General features: G+C 41.7%; 1 protein-coding gene across 9 annotated transcripts in view; it reads right to left on the bottom strand.

Annotated features, from left to right (window-relative positions):
• si:ch211-286b4.4 (zonadhesin) overlaps positions 1-21,351 on the bottom strand; it is a 187,000-nt gene that overhangs the window by 140,378 nt on the left and 25,271 nt on the right. For all 9 annotated transcript variants that reach the window (XM_043676792.1, XM_043676793.1, XM_043676791.1 and 6 more), the window contains 6 exons: positions 16,376-16,591; positions 13,615-13,790; positions 9,777-9,879; positions 7,972-8,130; positions 4,731-4,893; positions 3,241-3,344 (listed from right to left, as the gene is read on the bottom strand). In XM_043676792.1, coding sequence (XP_043532727.1) covers positions 3,241-3,344; positions 4,731-4,893; positions 7,972-8,130; positions 9,777-9,879; positions 13,615-13,790; positions 16,376-16,591 — 921 coding nt within the window. The remainder of the gene's footprint in view (positions 1-3,240; positions 3,345-4,730; positions 4,894-7,971; positions 8,131-9,776; positions 9,880-13,614; positions 13,791-16,375; positions 16,592-21,351) is intronic.

Below are 21,351 nucleotides of genomic sequence, written 5' to 3' on the forward strand. Positions count from 1 at the left end.
CGTATCAGTAAAGTGAGGCAGAAACTGGGCAGATGGAAGCTACAGTCGCTCTCCATCGTGGGAAAAAAACCTGGTCATCAGCTGTGAGGCACTGTTATTGCTATTATACGTGGCACAGGTCTGGCCTAATCCCAGAACCTGTGCTGCTGCAGTCACCTGGGCCATCTTCAATTTTATATGGAGATCAAAGATGAACCAGGTCCGAAGGGACTCGATGTAGAAAGATCTGGGCAACGGGGGAAAAAAAAACATACCCAATGCCACCCTCACCCTGATGGTCACCTTTGTGTGTGGCTGCATCAAGCTGTGCATGGATCCCCGGTACGCAAATACCAAGTACTGAGGTTATACCTGCCCCTGGTGTTGCGAAGGATGGGCCTGGCCTCGCTGCCGCAGAATGGTCCAAGTAGTTCCGTATCACCGGTCCTTTGTGGAGAAGATTATGAAGAAAACACCTTTGACCACAAGTCCATCAAGAAGTGGTCAGCACATAGTGTCCTTGAGACCCTTCGGGAAAAGGAGAGGGCAGATCCTATCGAGCGGTTCCCTGAGCAGACTGTCAAAGCCATTTGGCAGAATGCCTCATCGCCAGAACTTTCCAACAAGCACCAAGATGTGGCTTGGCTGGTGATGAGAAGAGCTCTGCCTGTGAGATCCTTTATGCACGCCCGGACTCTCTGCCACACCGCATGCTACCCTCGAAGCGGCTGCAGGGGGGACGAGACTGTCACACACCTCCTTCTGGAATGTGCCTATGCAGAAGAAGTCTGGAGAGGAATGCAGTGGTGTTTGTCAAGGTTCGTCCCAAGCAGCTCTGTGACGCGGGACTCCGTGCTCTACGGTCTGTTCCCCGGGACGCACACCGAGATGAACATCAACTGTGCCTGGAGGATCATCAACTCGGTGAAGGACGCTCTCTGGGCGGTCCGAAACCTGTTGATCTTCCAGCTGAAGGAGTTGACCCTGACCGAGTGTTGCAGACTGGCACATTCCAAGGTCCAGGACTACGTGTTGAGGGACGCACTGAAGCTTGGGGCAGCTGCCGCCAAGGCGCGGTGGGGAAAGACCACCGTGTAACATCTGCCTTCCTAAGAAGAACAGGAGGCTCACCCAGTCATTTGGGCTCTGCTGATGCCTCAGCAGAAGAGCTGGATAGTAAATGTAAGACTTGTATATAGGAAAAATAAATTTTGATGTCTGTATGTAAAGCAATGTAATGTGTGCACAAGAATGGCAAGACCAATTGTATAAGAGATCCAAATAATTTTATGAATAAAGTATATTTTTGAAATAAAAAAAGTTAACCTTGTGGAGAAGTTCATTTTTCTTTTTATTAGCTATCAGTACTGAAAATGTGTTGCTGGAAAAGCGCAGCAGGTCAGGCAGCATCCAGGGAACAGGAGAATCGACGTTTCGGGCATAAGCCCTTCTTCAGGAATTAGCTATCAGTAGCCTTTCATGATTCATCATGAAAATTCTGTGGTCACATTGCCCATGACCTCCACGATTGCTATAGAAATATTAATTATTTTCATGAGCATGGAATAAAAACTCGAAATGTTGAAGCCAAGTTTAAGCTTAGCCGGACTCCTGCAATTTGCAAACAGCTGAGCTGGAAAAGACAGTATTCCTGCAGCCAGACCTTGAACAATCAACTTCTTGTTGAAACCCGACAGGCTTGGAACTGCCTGGCCAGGTGCGAACAGCCACATTATTTCAGAATAAACTGTTGCCTACTCCTCTAGTGGAGCTGCTTTGTTCGAAGAATGCTGCACAGATTTGGTGGCACCCAGCTCAGTAGGAGGTCACAGGTACAGCGTGACAAGGATGGCACTTAACAGTTGGAGATTCAAAACCATGTTCTGCAACCTCCAAATATGGAATGCAGTCAGCTCATTGGATCTCCCTGCCCCTGCCTGATGACAGTATTGGAGACAGGCGACAGAATCTTTGAGAGAAACACAAAAAGAATAAAAGGGACAACCTTGAGCCCCAGCTCACTTGGCCTTTCACACCTTCTTCCCGTGGCATCTCCAGACCAACGACCCAAAGACCAGAAATAGCCTTTGACAAGAGGGGAAGCCCAAATCGATGACTGCAGATCCTAAAACATCAACCAGACCTCAAAGGCCAAGGAATGACTTGTCTCAACCTTCCTGAAAGGGTATTACCAGTTATAAGATTCATAGAGATGTACAACATGGCAACAGACCCTTAGGTCCAACCCGTCCATGCCGACCAGATATCTCAACCCAATCTAGTCCCACCTGCCAGCACCCGGCCCATATCCCTCCAAACCCTTCCTATTCGTATACCCATCCAAATGCCTTTTAAATGTTGCAATTGTACCAGCCTCCACCACTTCCTCTGGCAGCTCATTCCATACACGTACCACCCTCTGTGTGGAAAAAGTTGCCCCTTAGGTCTCTTTTATATCTTTCCCCTCTCACCCTAAACCTATGCCCTCTAGTTCTGGATGCCCCGATTCCAGGGAAAAGACTTTGTCTATTTATCCTGTCCATGCCCCTCATAATTTTGAAAACCTCTATAAGGTCACCCCTCAGCCTCTGATGCTCCTGGGAAAACAGTCACAGCCTATAGCTCAAATCCTCCAACCCTGGCAACATCCTTGTAAATCTTTTCTGAACCCTTTCAAGTTTCACAACATCTTTCAAATAGAAAGACGACCAGAATTGCACGCAATATTCCAACAGTGGCCTAACCAATGACCTGTACAGCCGCAACATGACCTCCCGACTCCTGTACTCAATACTGCGACCAATAAAGGAAAGCATACCAAACGTCTTCTTCACTATCCTATTCTACCTGCGACTCCACTTTCAGACAAATTCAGCAGTAGGGACCTGGAGATAGGGTATAGCAAATCCACAAAAGCATGTGTGAGAGTAGATAAATAGTGTAAACTTGACACTGTTAACTTAAAGATTTAAGACTGTTTACTGAAGAGCCCTGTGAAGAGACTGGTAAACTTTAACAAAAGTATAATATTAGATGCTGATAACTATTGTTTTTCTTTTATAAACTGTTCAATAAAGTTGTGTTGGACCTTCCCCTGGTTCTTGTCCTCTTTGTCTATGTTACCATGTAACGGACCTGAGTTTAAAATGTTACTGTATACTGGTCAAGGTTAGTCAGGGTACATTTACCCACCTTTCACTTTACAACATTGGCAATAGGAATCAACAAGGCTTAAGATATGTTGTGCATTCAATTCATTACCTGCCCAACATGGTCCTGACACAGCAATAAGTCCAGTCTCTGCACAGAAATGTCCAGGACTACAATTCTGACAATGGCGAGCTGCTGACAACCCTCGTTTATCACTGCAAAAGTCACAAAATCAAAAGGTACATTCTAATTAATGGACAGGGATTCCAGAGTAATGGGAAGTAAAAAAAAAAGATTTTTGAAGCACAGTTCAATGGTTTGGATGTTAATAAGGTAAGTTATGTAATTGAGGTTTCTGATGGGAAACCAAGATTTCCCTGCTGCTGTGGAATTTCAACTTTACAAATCATGTTTATTGGCCTTGGCTTGCTCTCCTTCTAGAAGTCAGCCTGAATGCAAAACTTGGCTTTAGATTATGTCGGCAAAACTGTAAAAGTAAAGGAAAAATCTCTGTAATCTTACCAGACTACAGACCTGCTCTCTCTTTGGAGAGAGATGCTTGATGATGATTTAACCCAAGGGTCAGGTGAGGAGAGAGGTTGAGAAGGAGAATCCTTCATGGTAACCTCAGCTGGTGTGGGAATTGAACCCACATTGTTGATGTCGCTTAGCATCGCAAAACAGTTGTCTAGCCAACTGAGCTAATCAACTCCCAACCATAGAGTAAATTACTCATTGCTGGTTGGTTCAATTGCCAACCCTGCAGTGGGGTTGGGGTCTTTCGATGGTGGTGGAGTGTTGATTCGCTTGGCTGGAGGGAGTTGAGGAAGTGGAAAGCACTATTTCTTCTCCTCGCTCACAAACAATGCCTTAAAAGAAATTTATATAAATGCAAAGCTCGTTAAATTAGACTATTTAAATTGTCAAAGCTCCTCGAGGATGGGAGTGAATTATTCATCTCTTATGCCACTTACATTAAACTGGGAATTGTGCATGTTGGAGTCAGAGTTCACATTTTGAAAGTGCTAATATCTTATTGCAATTCACCTATTTTGGAGGTGCTAAAATGTATCTTAATGCATCTCTTCCGCAATTTATTTTAGGACAGTAGGAATAAAGATTGGTATCTTCACAAAACCAATGTCAGTGTGTGTTGAATTTTGGCTGATTAAAATGAATAAAATTTTAAAGAATACAACAAAAAAAAAGCCTACAAGCAACACCAAAATAACAAAGTAGGAGACAACTAGTTGGCTGGAATGGTCTATCTATTTTATCATTCGCAACATTACAAGGTTTTTGTTTTAAACTGACAGGCAAAACCATCCCAAATAACCAGCAGCCAAAAGTTGTTGTGGTAGCCTTTTAAAATTCAAAATTCCCATTAGATAACCTTCCAAGATTAGAGCTAAACCAAATGTGTCTGAAAGGACATAAAAAGGCTATTGTCACTCCTGCAGGGGTGCAGTTTTGGAACAAGTCCACAGGGGTGTGAGATTTAAATTGAATACATAAGGAATGCTATTAAGCAATTTGATTTTAAGTTAACAAACAGGACTACATTTTTTACAATTAAATAATGATCACTTTATTAAAAATACCTGAAGGTTCCTTTTGGACAAGGTTGCCCTGTGACACTGCCATTGGTACAGAAGAACCCTGGCAAACATTTGTCTCCCGAGATGCCATCAGTTGGAGTTGGTAGAGCTGCCCCCAGGATGCACATATATCCAGCACTACAAGGTCCTGTGGGCTTGGTATTCCCTAAAAATATACAGCAAATCAGCAAACAAAACCTTCCTTCCCAGTTTCCCTCCTTTAGAGAAAATTCAAACTAAACCTCTCCCATATTGACCTCTGTAAACAGTAATTGTTCAATATTGCACTCATGACAAAGAGCTTCATGTGGAACTACAAATCAAATTTTATCCCAAGGGCTCCAGGGCAAAGCAAGGTCAGAAATAGAATGAAATGGAGTTTCAGATTGTCACAGTGTTCAAGCAATTCTCTCACTGTCACACCTTAATTTACACCCATTTTGCATATTTCTTCTCCATTATTACATCTTTTGCACTGAGTCTTTAAACTGTTTACCCTCTTGCTCCTCTTCTACCTCCATCAAAAGTATTTTAAAAATCTTATTTTCTAACAACTTGCGATTCTGAAAAGTCACACTCAACTGGAAATGTTAATTCTGATTCTTTCTCCACAGATGTTAGTTTCTCCAGCATCCTCTGCAGTTGTTTCCACAGCATTTGGCTTTTGTTATTTTATTAGAAGTTTTTGTTCCATGTGGGAAATTTGAGAGGACCACTTGGGGGTCAGAGAAGATCATGGGTTATAAGGATAAGGCAGGAGAATGAGGTTGAGAAACATATCAGCCATGTTCAAATGGTGGAGCAGACTCAGTGGGCCAAATAGCCAAATTCTGTTCCTATATCTTATGGTTTAAGATGAGCAATGTTCTTTCTCAATCACAAAAAGGGTTTGTGTAGATGGTTGGTGGAAAAATTAAGCAAGACTGACTGGAGAATTCCAAGGTAGACAAGCAGGAGGCTGGAAGAATACAGCAAGCCAGGCAGTATCAGGAGGTGGAGAAGTTGACGTTTAATTCCAAGTCAACGTTGCCAGGTCAAAGTCCTGGAACACTTTCTGCAAACAGAAGGCAGTCCTTTACAATACTAAACTAGCTGCTGACACTTTCTTTTCTTCCACCCCCCCCACATTAACTGATACTATAGAGAACATCAACCTTGAGGAAATAGATACAAGCCTACCACCTGTCTCAAACAAAAACAGAAATTGCTGGAGAAAAATCAACAGGTCTGGCAGCAGCTGTGGAAAGATAGCAGGGCTAATGTTTCAAGTCCATAATAAGACAATAAGAAATAGGAAAAAGAGCAAGCCACTTGGCCTCTTGAGTCTGCTGGACCATTCAATAGGATCATGGTGGATTGGACGATCACTTCCACTTTCCTACCTTTTTCTCATAACCTTTGATTTCCCTACTGATCAAGAATCTATCTCAACCATAAACATGCAATTGGACTCTGCCCCCGCAGCTTTGAGTTGTATGGAGTTCCAATGACACACAATCACCTGAGAAGAAATTCCTCCTCATCTCATTCTTAATTTGGCACCTCTTTATTCTGAGACTATGCCGTCTGGTCTGGGCCTCTCCCATGAGGGGAAACATCCTCTCTGCATTGACCCTGCCAAGCCCTTTGAGAATTCTCCATGTTTCAATGAGATCACCTCTCGTTCTTTTAAACTCCAATGAGTAGAGACCTAACCTGTTTTACCTTTGCTCACAAGACAATTCCTCCATACTGGGATCCCCTCAGTTAACCTTTTTTGAACTGCCTCCAGAGAACAAATAACTTTACTTAAATAAAGAGACCAAAACTGCTTACAGTACTCCAGATGTGGTCTCATCAGCACCTTGTAATGTTGTAGTAAGACTTCCTTATTCATATATTCTGACCCCTTGAAATAAAGGCCAACATCCATAGAATCGTTGCAGTGTGGAAACAGGCCATTCGGCCCAACGAGTCCAAATCAACCCTCTGAAGAGCATCCCAACCAGACCCATTCCCCAACCCTATCCCTGTAACCCTGCATTTCCAACACCCTAAGTCTTTCTGACTTGAGGTCAGTGACCCTTTTTTCAGAATCATCCTATCTAATTTAGCTTGGCTTGTATGCCTAAAGTACATCAGTCCATAAGCCAAATTGTTAATGAATTGTATAAATGTTGCTACCCTTCCACTAATTTGCTGAGAAAAATTGTGTTCAAGCATCAAAATCAGAAAATATTTAATTTCAACTAAGTCTGGGTTCATATAACAATTTGAAAATAGGTATTTTTGTTTAGTTTCTTAATTCAATGTAGCCCTTCATTCCGACTGGATTTTAAGTCTCTTGTTTCAAAACATGGGACAGCTGACTCTAAACCATGTGCTACATGGGTTTGGTAAGAAAACAGTTAGTGTTAAAGGACAATACTGCTAAAAGAATTAGCATTCTGAGATAGAAGGCTGCCACATATGTAATTAGGGCTGAATTATTCCAAACACTTTCCTCCCCATCAGTTCCTCAAGGCTTTGACTTTATAATGATACACAGTATCTAATTTGCCCAGACCTCAGCCAAGTAACCATTTCACCTCTCCAAATTCAGACTGTATATGTTGAGATGATGTTTTTAGATTACCTACAGTGTGGAAACAGGCCCTTCGGCCCAACAAGTCCACATCGAACCTCCGAAGAGTAACCTACCCAGACCCACTTCTCTCTGACTAATGCACCTAATACTATGGGCAATTTAGCATGGCCAATTCACCTGACTTGCACATTTTTGGACTGTGGGAGAAATCCAGAGCTCCTGGAGAAAACCCACGCAGACACAGGGAGAATGTGTAAACTCTACACAGACAGTCACCTGAGGCTAGAATCGAATCTGGGTCCCTGGTGCTGTGAGGCAACAGTGCTAAGCACTGAGCCACCTATTATTACAAATTTTACCAAGTATTGTATGCATAGCTTGTGCCCTGTTCATTACATTGTTAAAATGCAAATGGGATTCTAAAAAGCCTGACTTAAGTGTTAATGGTTCTCCTGCTTAACTGACCAGTTTCCAATAAAAATAACAGCAATAAAATTGCAGCAGAGTGGGAAGGGAGCAGAAAATGAAAACATTCAATTTTACCCAATATCTATCAAGTGGAGGGAATTAAAATGTCCACCAGAGGTATCAGATCATGAGTACGGTGCAGGAATTCATTTCCAACTAATGTTTTTTTCAAAAGTTTGTTGACAAACAGAAAAAGTGTTTGGGGAATACCTGAACCCTGACAATACATTCCAGGATCACAAGGCAAGCAGCCCGATGCTTCGTGCAGCCCAGTTCGGTTTCCATAGGTACCCTCAGGACAGAAGTGCTGGCTTGTAGATTTAGGTGGACAGAAAGATCCCAATGGGCAAAGCACAGGTTTGAACACTCCTTAGAAAAAAGGATATAGAGAAGAACACAAACATTATCAATCATTTAAAGAAAATCATTCAAATGTGAACTGCAATCAGACGCAAGAGGGTGTAACTGCAAGTGATGTAGTTATGGGGACCCAAGGGACTGCTTCTATGGAGTCTCTACAACTATCCAACACTAACAAGAATAGTGCTTCTTGCAAGCTATGTAGACAAAAGCAGACACTGCTGCAAGGATCAGTGAACCGAAGATGTTACTATGGTATAGGGAGGAATTCAAGTGGGGAGGAGGAAATAGGAATGTAGCAGTGAAAGAGGACAGTATAATTAGGGGGATAGAAAGTGTTCTCAGTGCCACGACATGAGCCCTGAAGGCTGTGTTGCTTGCCCAGTGCCAGGGTTGATGACGTCTCTTCATGGCTGGCGTAAAACTTGGAGAGGTAGAGCAGAGATCCTGTTGTTGTCATCCATGTTGGAATAATGACATTGCTAGGAACAGAAAGGAGGCTCTGTTGAAAGTGTTTGAATAGATAGGAGATACACTATAAAGCAGAACCTCCAATGTAATAAGCTTGGGATGTCCACTTGAACCATGGGGAAACTAGTCAAGGACTTTAATGAGTGGCTCAAAGATTGGCATGGAGGGAAACTGCGTCAGCTCATGGGCATTGGTGCCCATATTGTGGCTGCATGAGTTTCACTTGAACCATGCTGAGACCACTGTACTGTTAAGTTGAATAACTAAGGCTGAAGAAGGGGTCTTGGAGAGGGTATATGTATGCTGACAAAGCAAAGGATATGGCGGCATTACTGGGCAGCTATTTTGATGATAATAATGATACCCAGAGTACTAAAGAAAGAGACAGTATGTATAAACATGAATCAAAAAGCTGCAAAAAGGAGGTGGGGGAAGAGTGAAAAAGAAACAAAAATGTGTGTATACTTAAACGTACATTGGAACAACATAAATGAGTGAATAGTGGTAACAGATTTTAACAGGTATGATTTTATAACTATTGTGGAGATATGGTAACAAAGAGTTCAAAGTTGGAAACTAAATAATCAGGGGTATGTGACTTTTCAAAATGACAAGTAGGAATGTTAATTTCTGATGAGAAGTTAAGCAGATCAGATTTGTATTCATTGGAGTTTAAAAGAATGATTGGTGACCTTACTGAAACATGCAAAATTCATAGCAGACTTGGCATGATCGATGTGGAGAAGTTATTTAGTTTGTGGGAGAGTCTAGGACCAGGCAGCATGTTTTCAGAATAGGGGTCATCCATTTAAAACAGAGTAGAGAAGGATTTTCTTCTTTCAGAAGGTAGTCAATCTGTGCAATTCTTTACTACACAGTTGTGGATGCTGGGTCTTTAAGTACATTCAAAGGTGAGATAGATTTTCTATCTGTATAGGTATCTGGGATTATAAGAAAAAGGCAGGAAAGTGGAATTGAGGATGATGAGCTCGGCCAAGATCATATTGAAGTTCGAAGCAGACTCAATGGGCTGAATAGCCTCCTTCTGCTCCTACTTCCTGTGGTTTCGGGGAAATAAAAAACAAAATGGAATTAAATTTTTGAGGACAGCGAGTCATTAGTTTTGTTCCCCATATCAACACTATGATGAATGGTCTGTAAACATCTTTTTATTCAATTTTTACCTGAGGTTTGGCAGTAGTATCCTGGAGGGCAAATCTCACACCTTTCCTTTGCCCATTTGGGCTGGTAATGACCAGGTGCACAGCTAGTTTGATTGGAACTCCCCTGTGAATATTGAAAGCAACATTACTGGAGGAAATCTGGAACAAACAGCTTTTTAGCCTGTTCAAAAACACCAGTACCTTTTGTGAACATGCCTGCAGTAATCAACCAATGGTTGAGAGCGATGATCAACATGGCTGACTGTTAACATGGCTAACTAAGATGGCCACTGTCCACTGAGCATACAAAATGACGCTAGTGACTCTTGGCATTTGCAGCTTTTGTCTTGACTATCAAATAGCAACAAAGTCCTAGCTTGTTGCAACAATCACAAGATGGTGTCCCTGGCCATGATAATTATTTTAAGAGCTCCATTATAAGTGCCCCCATTTTGTAGGCACTTCTAAAAGAACTGGATCATGTTTTATGGAAGAGATAGACAAGGTAAGACTTTTGCCAGACATGCTTTAATCCCTGCCCTCTTTGTCATAAGAAATGTGCCTGGTAGATTCTTCACCTAATCTCTATATCCATGTGTGCACTTTGCATTACCTAGAGGTCGCATTTCTATGATTGACTGCAAAGATCACTGAGGAATTGTTATCATACGGTCAGGATCTTCAGAAAGTTAATTGCAAAGTGGAATGAACTGCAACTGGGAGATTTGCAGTCACCACAAATCGGAAGTCGGAACACCAGTGACATTGCCGGTCTGTTGCTGCTGCAGGCTGCCACGTTCATCTGCAGTGTGGTGTGACAGGGACAACCTCTTTACAATTACCTCATGCAATAGCAGCTTTACTTCAATAGCCATCATGCACTAGAAAGATGGCTGCACTCTCAGGTTAACATGGACTAATAGCTACAATTAATGCCCTTTTCAAACATACTGAGAAGTCTTCCAAGAGGATAATCATCCCCAGTATGTGCTCAGGAAGTCTTTGTTTTACATTTTGCTTATAGCTACTCTCCTACAGTGAAGGATTGAGTTTTAGCTTTCTTTTCATTTGGGTTTCAAAAACTGCCAGTAAAAAGGATGAGAATAAATGAACACATGGGTAATTGATAGCAGAGTGGAACATTAAAGCCACTCATTGATTAGGGGGAGGTATTCGCTGGTGCAAGTGCAGTCTAGTTTCTATTTTATTAGGACTGGGCCAGCTCAGTCAGTGGTGATACAATTGAGCCACTCTTTGTGATGGACATTTAAAGTCCCTCTTCCAGAATACATTTTACTCCCTTGTCACCCTCAACATTTCTTCCAATTAGCTTCAACATGGAAAACTATAGATTCATTCGCAAAGAGGGTGCCATAGTTGGTATTTGGCAGGCTACTTTGCACACATTTTATCAGATAAGATTCTAAGATTTTAAAAAGTTTATTTGTTCATGAGACGCGGATGCCACTGGATAGATCAACATTTAATAGCCATCCGTAATTACCTTGAAAGTGGCAATGAGCTACCTTTTTGAACCGTGGCAATCTTTGGAATGTAGAAACACCCATGGTGCTGGTAGAGAGGGAATTCCAGGATTTTTACCCAAGACAGGGAAGGAATGAGGAGACAGTTACAAGTCAGGACAGTGTGAGACCAGGAGGGGAACATGCATGTGGTGGTTCCAATTCATTGTTGTTCTAGATGGCAGAGGTCACATATTTGGAAGGTGCCGTCAAAGGAGCATCAGTGAGTTTCTACAGTATATCTTGAAGATGATACATATTGTTGCCACTGAGAGCCGGTGGTGAAGGGAGTGAAAATTGAAGGTGGTGGGTGGGATGTTAATCAAACAGGCTGCTTTGTGCTGGATGGTGTCAAGCTTTGAGTGTTGTTCAGCTGCACTCATCTAGGCAAAAGGAAAGTATGATTTGGTTAGTGAGATTGTGTAAGACTGTTGTTTGATTAATCTGTGGGACAGCTCTCCAAATTTTGGGAGTTGCCTCCAGGAAGACTGAAGGTTACTAAGGAGAACTTTGCCGGTTTGATATGGTGAGTTTGTTATTGTTGCTTCTGTAGTGCTTAGGTTGATGCTGAGTAATCCATCAGCTTTCATTTCTTTTTTGAACTTGCAGCGATCTAGAACAACTAAATGACTTGCCTCCATTTCAGAGGGCACTTGAAGGTCAACACATTGCAGTGGGTCTGGGATCACACTTGACTTTAACCAGCTTAAGGATGGCTGATTTCCTTGCCTAAATGACATCAATGATCCAAATGTTTGACAATTGGTTTTTAAAAAGACACCATTACTGAGATTATCTATTGATTCCAGATATTTTTATTTATAATTCAAATTTCAGCAGCTGGTGGAGGTGGAATTTGAACCCATGTCCTTGGAGCATTAGCCTAGCCTCTAGATTCCTAGTCCAGTAGCATGACCACATTTGCTCTCCCCAAAAGATCACCAGAGGCTGTCACTAAGGATCTAGTATTAAGAAGGAATGAATTTGCTGTTCTAAGTCAATTTTTTACACAGAATTGTATTCTTAATACCTTATTTTATCTAATTTTGTATTGTCTCTTTGATATATCTATTCTGTAAATAATTCTGACCAATTAGCTTCAGGCCATAAAAGCATGGTCTGACATCGTATTATTTTGACCATTGGTAGTAAATGGAAAATATGGAGGGTAGACCTCATACATTGTGGTTTAATGCATTGCTGACTGTACAAATTCATTCAGATAATCTTTATAATGCCTAGGGTTAGATTTTACCTTTTGCAGTTAAAACGTGGTAGTGAGTGAATTCATGACATCTAGTTCTCCAAAGCCCAGTGTACATTTTCTGACTCAATCATCTGCTTTTCACTTCATTAATTATACATCTGAGCTGTTGGGTGCAATCTGCAGGGAATCGCATGGTCAGAGAGGTTGAAGTCCTTTTCATGTCTCTGGTACCATGCATAAAGTCCAGCTCTGCATCACTTCAGACACTGAAATCCATGTACTTTTCCTCAAACAACAATGCTCAACTTTGAAGTTAGAAGGTGTCGCAGGGAAAGGCAAGCGTCCGCTTCCAAGACAGGAATCCGGTGGATGGGGACAGGAACTCAGTAAGCTGCAGCCGTCAAGTATACATTCTGATTTACCTGGCGGACACTTGTACCATCTTTTGTTTCTCAGTAGTGGCAAGAATAACTGGAAGTGGCATATAATTACAATGAGTTGGCATTTTAATGAGGTGCTAATGTGTGGAAATAAGCTGTCACCACTCAAGGGCAAGATTTTGATGTTGCCATTTAAATCTTGAGGGGGACCCCAGAAAAGGTATGCTCAGATTCCTATTCTTTCACTTTTGTGGAAGGCAAAACAGCCTAGTGGTATTATCAATAGATAATGAATTCAAGGAGCATGTTAATGTTCTGGAACCTGCATTCAAATTCCATGGTGGTAAATGTGGAATTTGAATTAAATAAAAACCTGGAGTTAAGAATCTAATGGCGACCATGAAACTGTTGTCAATTCTCAGGAAAAGTCAATTGGTTCACTAATGTCCTCGAGAGAAGGAAACTGTCATCCTTCTATGCACGTGCCCACTTCCAAACTCACAAGTGCCCTTTAAGCACTTAGTGATGAGCAATAAATACTGGCCGAGCCAGAAGCACTCATATTCTTTGAATGATCAGAAAGAAATGTATTTTTCCACCTCTCTTGTCAATACTCCCACCACACTAAATAAAATTTAGTCTAGCTCTGATGAGTGGAAAATGTAACAATGGTATTTCTACAAATTATTTTACCACTTCTTCATCACAAATACAAAATAAAACATGAAATAATATCACTTAGTGCTGACCTCAGGACAGAAATGACCTGGAGAACATATATAATCCAAAGGTTCTGGTACACTCTGTCCTCTTGGACAATAATATCCTGCAGAACATAAACCTGATGGAGCTGAAAGGCTGTAGGTCTCACAATAATGACCAGATGGACAAGGACTGCAATCAGTCACTGCTACTCCTCCTGGACCTATTTTATGTGAGGAAAGTGACAAAGAAGTTATCAACTGACACAAGTATCCATACAACCAAGTTAAATTAGACAATAAATGAACAGAATTTTTGCTTGGCGATATAAGCTATGATTTATATATAATTTATGATCATTTATTTTAAGTTTGAAGTTTTTAAATTATTGATTAGTAACATATGAGTTGTGTGTTTGAAATTAATAACTAACTTGCAAATATTTCCATAGCAATGGTAATTTCTTTTAAAACAGTTCGTGTCAGTTACTTAACAGGTTGGTATTTACTTTAGGAATTTACGACCTAGCAGGGTAGAAAATTGTCCAAGGTTTTTGGAGTTTCTGGAGTGTTCTTCAACACATAAGAGAAACACCCATAATAGAGACAGAGAGATTTTGGTTTCAGTTTTACTTGGAGTGGAAAGGGCTTACGGAGTCCTTGCATAGAGATACATGCACAGAGCACTGCACCTGAAAAGGTGGAGATTTTAGTAAACTAGGTTATTTTAGATTAATGAATTAATAATAGTCCTCGGCAGGAACCCTGAAGGGGATCTGAAGGTGGGTTTAAGGGGAAGGTGGGGGGGGGGGAGGTTGGGTCAGGCAGGTGTTGTAGGGGTTTGGTGAGGGCTGTGGCAGATTGGATCTGGCAGTAGCGGAAAGTGGAGCTGTCAGTAGCAGTGAGCAGGAGGAGGTGTCAGATCCTAGGATCAGGATCTAGGGTTTGAGGGATCCAGAGGCAGTGTATCTGGGCATGTGTGAAGTATGTGTGGGTGGGCTCTATAGTTACTCAGGAGTAGATTATTTATTTAACAGTCTTGCTTTTCCTGAGCCGCTATCTTAATTTCATCAGCACACTCCATTCTCTCGGCTTTAAATAGCGACGTCCAGAGGATTTCAAGCGTAGAGAATTCCCCAGGCAATTCCTTAGCAGCCTTCCACACAAGGGATTCCACAGCATCTTCATGTGCATCTACACAGTGGGGCAGCATGGTGGCTCAGTGGTTAGCACTGCTGCCTCACAGCACCAGGGACCCGGATTCAATTCCCACCTTGGGCAACTGTCTGTGCGGAGTTTGCACATTCTCCCCGTGTCTGCGTGAGTTTCCTCCGGGTGCCCCCGTTTCCTCCCACAGTCCAAAGATGTGCAGGTTAGGTGAATTGGCCATGCTAAATTGCCCATAGTGTTAGGTGAACGGGTAAATGTAGGGGAATAGGTCTGGATGGGTTGCTCTTCAGAGGGTCGGTGTGGACTTTTTGGGCTGAAAGGACTGTTCCCACACTAAGTAATCTAATCTAATCTAATCTACACGTGAATAACAACTATCTGACAGCATCCAATATTTATACATATATAATAAAAATGACCTTGGTGCACACTTACTGTCCATAAACCTTAGTTTGAGGCTTTTAGCCAGGCTTCTCTGTCCATATTTACCTCTGGAACTTGTCAAGTCAAATTTTCCCATTCAATTTTGCAAACTATTAGAATGCAGTTATCACCACTATATATATATGTCTCTCTGATCCAACACCAACCCATACCCCTCCACTGTCAAACGTAGTCTAAAGAAGAGATTAACCATCTGACTCGGACAACAGTATATCATTTACTTAGAAAGTAATTATACATTAAAGCACACAGTGCGAGGTTTTTGTGCATCCTAATGATTTGCTGCTCATCTGCCAATTTTCACTTACTATATAAAAACTAAACCAGCTATCCCTTCGTACAGTAATTGGGCTATCAAGATTATAGAGTTGTCAGCAAGAAAGTTTGATCTTTCTCATAAGATACTTCACTCATGCTTAGGAGCCTCACCCAACAGGTTTGTGATAGAGAACATTTCTTTGTCCATGAAGAGAACACGATAATTTTAACTGAGATTCAGTTATCCCCATGAGCACTTCTTCCACCCACTCTCATTGAAAGGTGTACTGAAAATTTGGAGAATTCACCAGTGAAAACAAACTAAACCAAAGCACATATGAAATAAAGACATGCCACCTACTGGCATCTTATTAACAAGCACCTGGAATGGATTTAAAGTGTTTAGAAGTTTCTGAAATGATCAGAATCATTTAGGTTTCTCCGTAAAAATAAGTAAATACAGAAAACATGAAATATTATTGGATAAAATGGAACATGAGCAGCTCAATCTATTTGTTGCTTCTGTTCCCTTTATAACCGTTTTTGAGAGTTATTTGAGACACTGGCTTCCAGAATGTGATCTGGTAAATGCAGGGATTTTTCAATCATACCAATATGAAAGTGTTGCTATAAATACAGCCTGATAAATGTTATTAGGAGAAAGCTCAGAATAGACCTTCAAGAAGCAATTAATAACCTCCCCTCATGTTGCTTACATTTCCCTATTCTTGGTAATGACATTTTTAAACAATCTATTCAAACACACCTCTGGAGTAAGTGAGACTTGAACACAGGCCTTCTGGCCCAGAGGAATGGACACTATCAATTTGCCACAAAGGCTTATCCATTCATTAAAAAAGCCAATTGAAAGAATGTTTTCATCTACATAATAAAAACTTATAAAAGCATAACTGTAAATTAATGAGGCTCTCCTTACCAGAGAGGGTTCCAGGAGGACAGGGTTTGGAATAGGTTGTTCCTTCTGGGCAGTAATATCCTGCAGGGCAGGGCTTTGGGTTCATCACTGATGCTTTTCCATCACAAAGAAATCCGGCAACACATGGTCCAGTTGGGCTTGACAGACCAGGCTGCCCACAGTATTGACCAAGATCACATGGGACTGGCTGAGAGGAGCCTTCAGGACAATAGAATCCTGAGGAAGAAATAAGTTTGTCAACTGCCCATCAGTTAAATCAAGTAAAATAGAAAGGAGTTTTCAAGTCAATGAAGTAGCAAGGAAACAACTGGGTGATTAATGTGTTAACAAGAGGAAGGTTTTGTGAGCTCACTTACTGGGAACATGGGTTGAAAATAGGGCTACAACATAGTAACCATGATTCTCTGACATACATTCCTTAATAGTGTGAGCTCCCTGCCTGGAGAGCAAAAATCACAATTATCTATTGCTCTTCCACTCTTAGAATTGGAGTTCAAATACAGCAGCTACTGATCTTTCTCTTTTTAACAGCTACAAAGGTTTAATGTGAAATTAGCTTCAGCAGTGGTTACTCAGTTGATCATATGGGAGTTTATGGATTTATAAGGAAATTTTATCCATAATGCAGCAAAAATCAGTTCAGTCTCAAGAAACCGGTGATCCGCTAGACAGTTAAGCTGTATAGAGGGATGATTCATATGGCTTTATGTTGAATGCAGAAACATGTCTCTATCTTTGGAGCCGAGTAAGTAGCTTACCAATGATAAATGTTGACACTTGAAAAGGAAAGGTAATCCTCTCTAGCTAATGCTTTTCAACTGGATGAGTGCAACATTTACCTGAACGCAGAAAATACTTTTTATTTTTGGCCTGATTCATAAACAGATTCATTGATTTATGCTTTATGTTTAATATTGTCATCTGATTTATTATAACAGATTCATAGAGGAATTTAATTCAGTTGAAAGATTAAAATATATGACATACTTATCAACATTAATAAGTGTTTAATTAAACTGTTTTTAGTGGGAATGGCAGTTGGGGCAGTTGAATGTTCCTCCTGCAGAACATGGGAGGTAAGGGGTCACCACTAGTGTCCCTGTTGACTTTCTCTGCGGGAAGTGCAACCAACTCCAGCTCCTTGAAAACCGCATTAGGGAACTGGAGCTGGGGCTGGATGAACTTCAGATCATTCAGGAGGTGGAGGGGGTTATTGAGAGAAGTTACAGGGAGGTAATCACACCTCAGGTGCATGAAAAGGCAGATCGGTTACAGTCAGGGGATGGAAAGGGAACCGGCAGGCAGTGCAGGCAACTCCTGTGGCTGTTCCCCTCAATAACAAGCATACCGCTTTGGATACTGTTGGGGGGACGACTTACCGGGGTAAACCATGAAGTTCAGGTCTCTGGCAGAGTCTGTCCTTGTTGCTTTGAAGGAAAAAGTTGGGGGGGGGGTTGGAAGATGAGCAGAGTGTTAGTCATAGTCAGTAATAACTCCATAGTTAGAGGGACAGATAGGAGGTTCTGTGGGAATAAGAGACACTTACGGTTAATGTGTTGCCTCCCAGGTGCCAGGGTTTGTGATGTCTCGGATTGTGTTTTCAGGATCTTTGAGGTGGGGGGGAGCAGCCCCAAGTTGTGGTCCACATAGGTACTAACGATATAGGCCGGGAAAGGAATGAGGATTTAAGGCAGAAATTCAGGGAGCTAGGGTGGAAGCTTGGAGCTAGAACAAACAGAGTTGTTATCTTTGGTTCGTTGCCCATGCCACATTCTAGCAAGGCAAGGAATAGGGAGAGAGTAGAGTTGAACATATAGCTACATGGATGGTGCAGGAGGGAGGGTTTCACATACCTGGATAATTGGGACTCATTCTGGGGTAGGTGGGACTGCTACAAACAGCATGATCCACACCTGAACCAGAGGGATTCAAATATCTTAGGGGGGAATTTGCTAATGCTCTTCAGGAGGGTTTAAACTAATTCAGCAGAGGGATGGGAATCTAAATTGTAGTTCCAGTGTCCAGGAGGAGGAGAGTAGCGAGGTCAGAAATGAGCTTTCAAGGTCGTAAGAGTTCACTGGCAAACAGGAAGGTGCTTTGAAGTATGTCTACTTCAATGCCAGGAGCATCCAGAATAAGGTGGGTGAACTTGCAGCATAGGTTGGTATCTGGGACTTCGATGTTGTGGCCTTTCAGAAACATGGATAGAGCAGGGACAGGAACGGGTGCAGCAGGTTCCAGGATTTAGGTGTGTCTGTAACAACAGAAAAGGTGGTAAAAGAGGGGGAGGTGTGGCGTTGCTAGTCAATGACAGTATTACTGTGGCAGAAAATATGTTTGAGGACTTGTCTACTGATGTAATATAGACTGAGGTTAGAAACAGGAAAGGAGAGGTCACCCTGTTGGGAGTTTTCTGTAGGCCTCCGAATAGTTCCAGAGATGTAGAGGAAAGGATAAAAAAGATAATTCTGGATAGGAGCAAGAGTGGCAGAGTAGTTTTTATGGGGGATTTCAACTTTCCAAATATTGACTGGAAATACTATAGTTTGAAATAGATGGGTCAGTTTTTGTCCAAAGCGTGCAGGATGGTTTCCTGACAGAGTATATGGCAGACCAACAAGGGGCGAGGCCACGTTGGATTTGGTACTCAGTAATGAACCTGGCCAGGAGTTAGATTTGGAGGTAGGTGAGCACTTTGGTGATAGTGACCACAATTCAGTTTACTTTAGCGATGGAAAGGGACAGTAATATACCACAGGGCAAGAGTTATAGCTGGAGGAAAGGTAAGTATGATGCAATTAGGCAAGATTTAGGATGCATAAGATGGGGAAGGAAACCGCAGGGGGTGGGCACAATTGAAATGTGGAGCTTATTCAAGGAACAGCTACTATGTGCTCTTGATAAGTACGTACCTGTCAGGCAGGGAGGAAGTAGTTGAGTGAGAGAGCCATGGTTTACTAAAGAAGTTGAATCTCTTGTCAAGAGGAAGAAGGCTTCTTATGTCAGGATAAGACATGAAGGATCAATTAGGGTGCTTGAGAGTTACAAGTTAGCTGTCTTTAGTCCTTCCTGGCTAAGAAAAGCCAGAAGGGCACATGAGAAGTCATTGGCAGATAGGATCAAGGAAAACCGTAAAGCTTTCTATAGGTATGTCAGGAATAAAAGAATGACTAGAGAAAGATTAGGGTAAGGACAATAGTGGGAGGTTGTGTACGAAGTCTGAGGAAATGGGGAAGTGCTAAATGAATATTTTTCGTCAGTATTCACACTGGAAAAAGACAATGTGGTTAAGGAGAATACTGAGATTTAGGCTACTAGTTTAGATGGGATTGACTTTCACAAGAAGGAGGTGTTAGCAATTCTGGAAAGTGTGAAAATAGGTAAGTCTCCTGGGCTGTTGGAATTTATCCCAGGATTCTCTAGGAAGCCTGGGAAGAGATTGCAGAGCCTTTGGCTTCAATCTTTATGCTGTCATTGTCTACAAGAATAGTGCCAGAGACTGGAGGATAGCAAATGTTGTCCCTTGTTCAAGAAAGGGAATAGAGACAAACCTGGTAATTATAGATCAGTGACCCTCACTTCAGCTGTGGATAAAGTGTCAGGAAAGCTTATAAGGTATAGGACTTATAATCATCTTGAGAGGAATAAGTTAATTAGGGATAGTCAACCTGGTTTTGTGAAGGGTAGGTCATGCCTCACAAACTTTATTGAGTTCTTTGAGATGATGATCAAACAGATGGATGAGGGTAAAGTGGTTGATGTGGTGTTTATGGATTTCAGTAAGGCATTTGATAAGATGCCCTACTACAGGCTATTGCACAAAATATGGAGACATGGGATTGATGGTGATTTAGTGATTTGGATCAGAAATTGGCTAGCTGAAAGAAGGCAGAAGGTGGTGGTTGATGGGAAATGTTCATTCTGAAGTTCAGTTACTAGCGGTGTATCGCAAGGATCTGTTTGTCATTGTTATGAATGACCTGGATGAGGGCATAGAAGGACGGATTAGTAAATTTTTGGATGACACTAAGGTCGGTGGAATTGAGGATAGTGCTGAAGGATATTGTAGGTTACAGAGAGACATAGATAAGCTGCAGAGCTGGGCTGAGATTTGGCAAATGGAGTTTAATGTGAAAAAGTGTGGGGTGATTCACTTTGGAAGGAGCAGCAGGAATAAAGACTATTAGGCTAATGGTAAGATGTTTGGTAGTACAGATGAGCAGAGAGATCTCTGTGTCCATGTATATAGGTCCCTGAAAGTTGCCACCCAGGTTGATAGGGTTGCTAACGAGGCGTACAGTTTGTTAGCTTTTATTGGTAGAGGGATTGAGTTTCGGAGTCAAGGGGTCATGCTGCAGCTGTACAAAACACTGGTCACCGCATTATAGGAAAGATGTGGAAGATTTGGAAATGGTGTGGAGGAGATTTACCAGGATGTTGCCTGGTATGGAGGGAAGGTCTGAGGGACTTGAGGCGGTTTTCATTACAGAGAATGTTGAGAGGTAACTTAATTAAGACGTATAAGATAATCAGACGGTTAGATAGGTTGGACAGGGAGATCCTTTTTCCTCAGATGGTGATGGCTAGCATGAGGGAACATAGCTTTTAATTGAGAGGTGATAGATATAGGACAGATGTCAGAGGTAATTTCTTTACTCAGAGAGTGGTAGGGGCTTGGAAAGCACTGTCCGCAACAGTAGTAGACTCGCTAACTTTAAGGGCATTTAAATGGTCATTAGATAAACATATGGATGAAAATGGAATAGTGTAAGATAGATAGGCTTCAGATTGGTTCCACAACAGAGGGTCGAAGGGCCTGTACTGTATTGTAATCTTCTATGTTTTTAGATTTATCCTATCATTTATGATACATTTGTGAAATTAATGTTTAAATTGCCATATCATCAATTTCTCAAAACATTTGTTATAGTTTTATAACTGACACTCCAGTTCTCCTGGGACACACCAAATCCTAC

Source organism: Chiloscyllium plagiosum, chromosome 35 (genome assembly GCF_004010195.1).
Source record: "Chiloscyllium plagiosum isolate BGI_BamShark_2017 chromosome 35, ASM401019v2, whole genome shotgun sequence".
NCBI classification, from domain to species: domain Eukaryota; kingdom Metazoa; phylum Chordata; class Chondrichthyes; order Orectolobiformes; family Hemiscylliidae; genus Chiloscyllium; species Chiloscyllium plagiosum.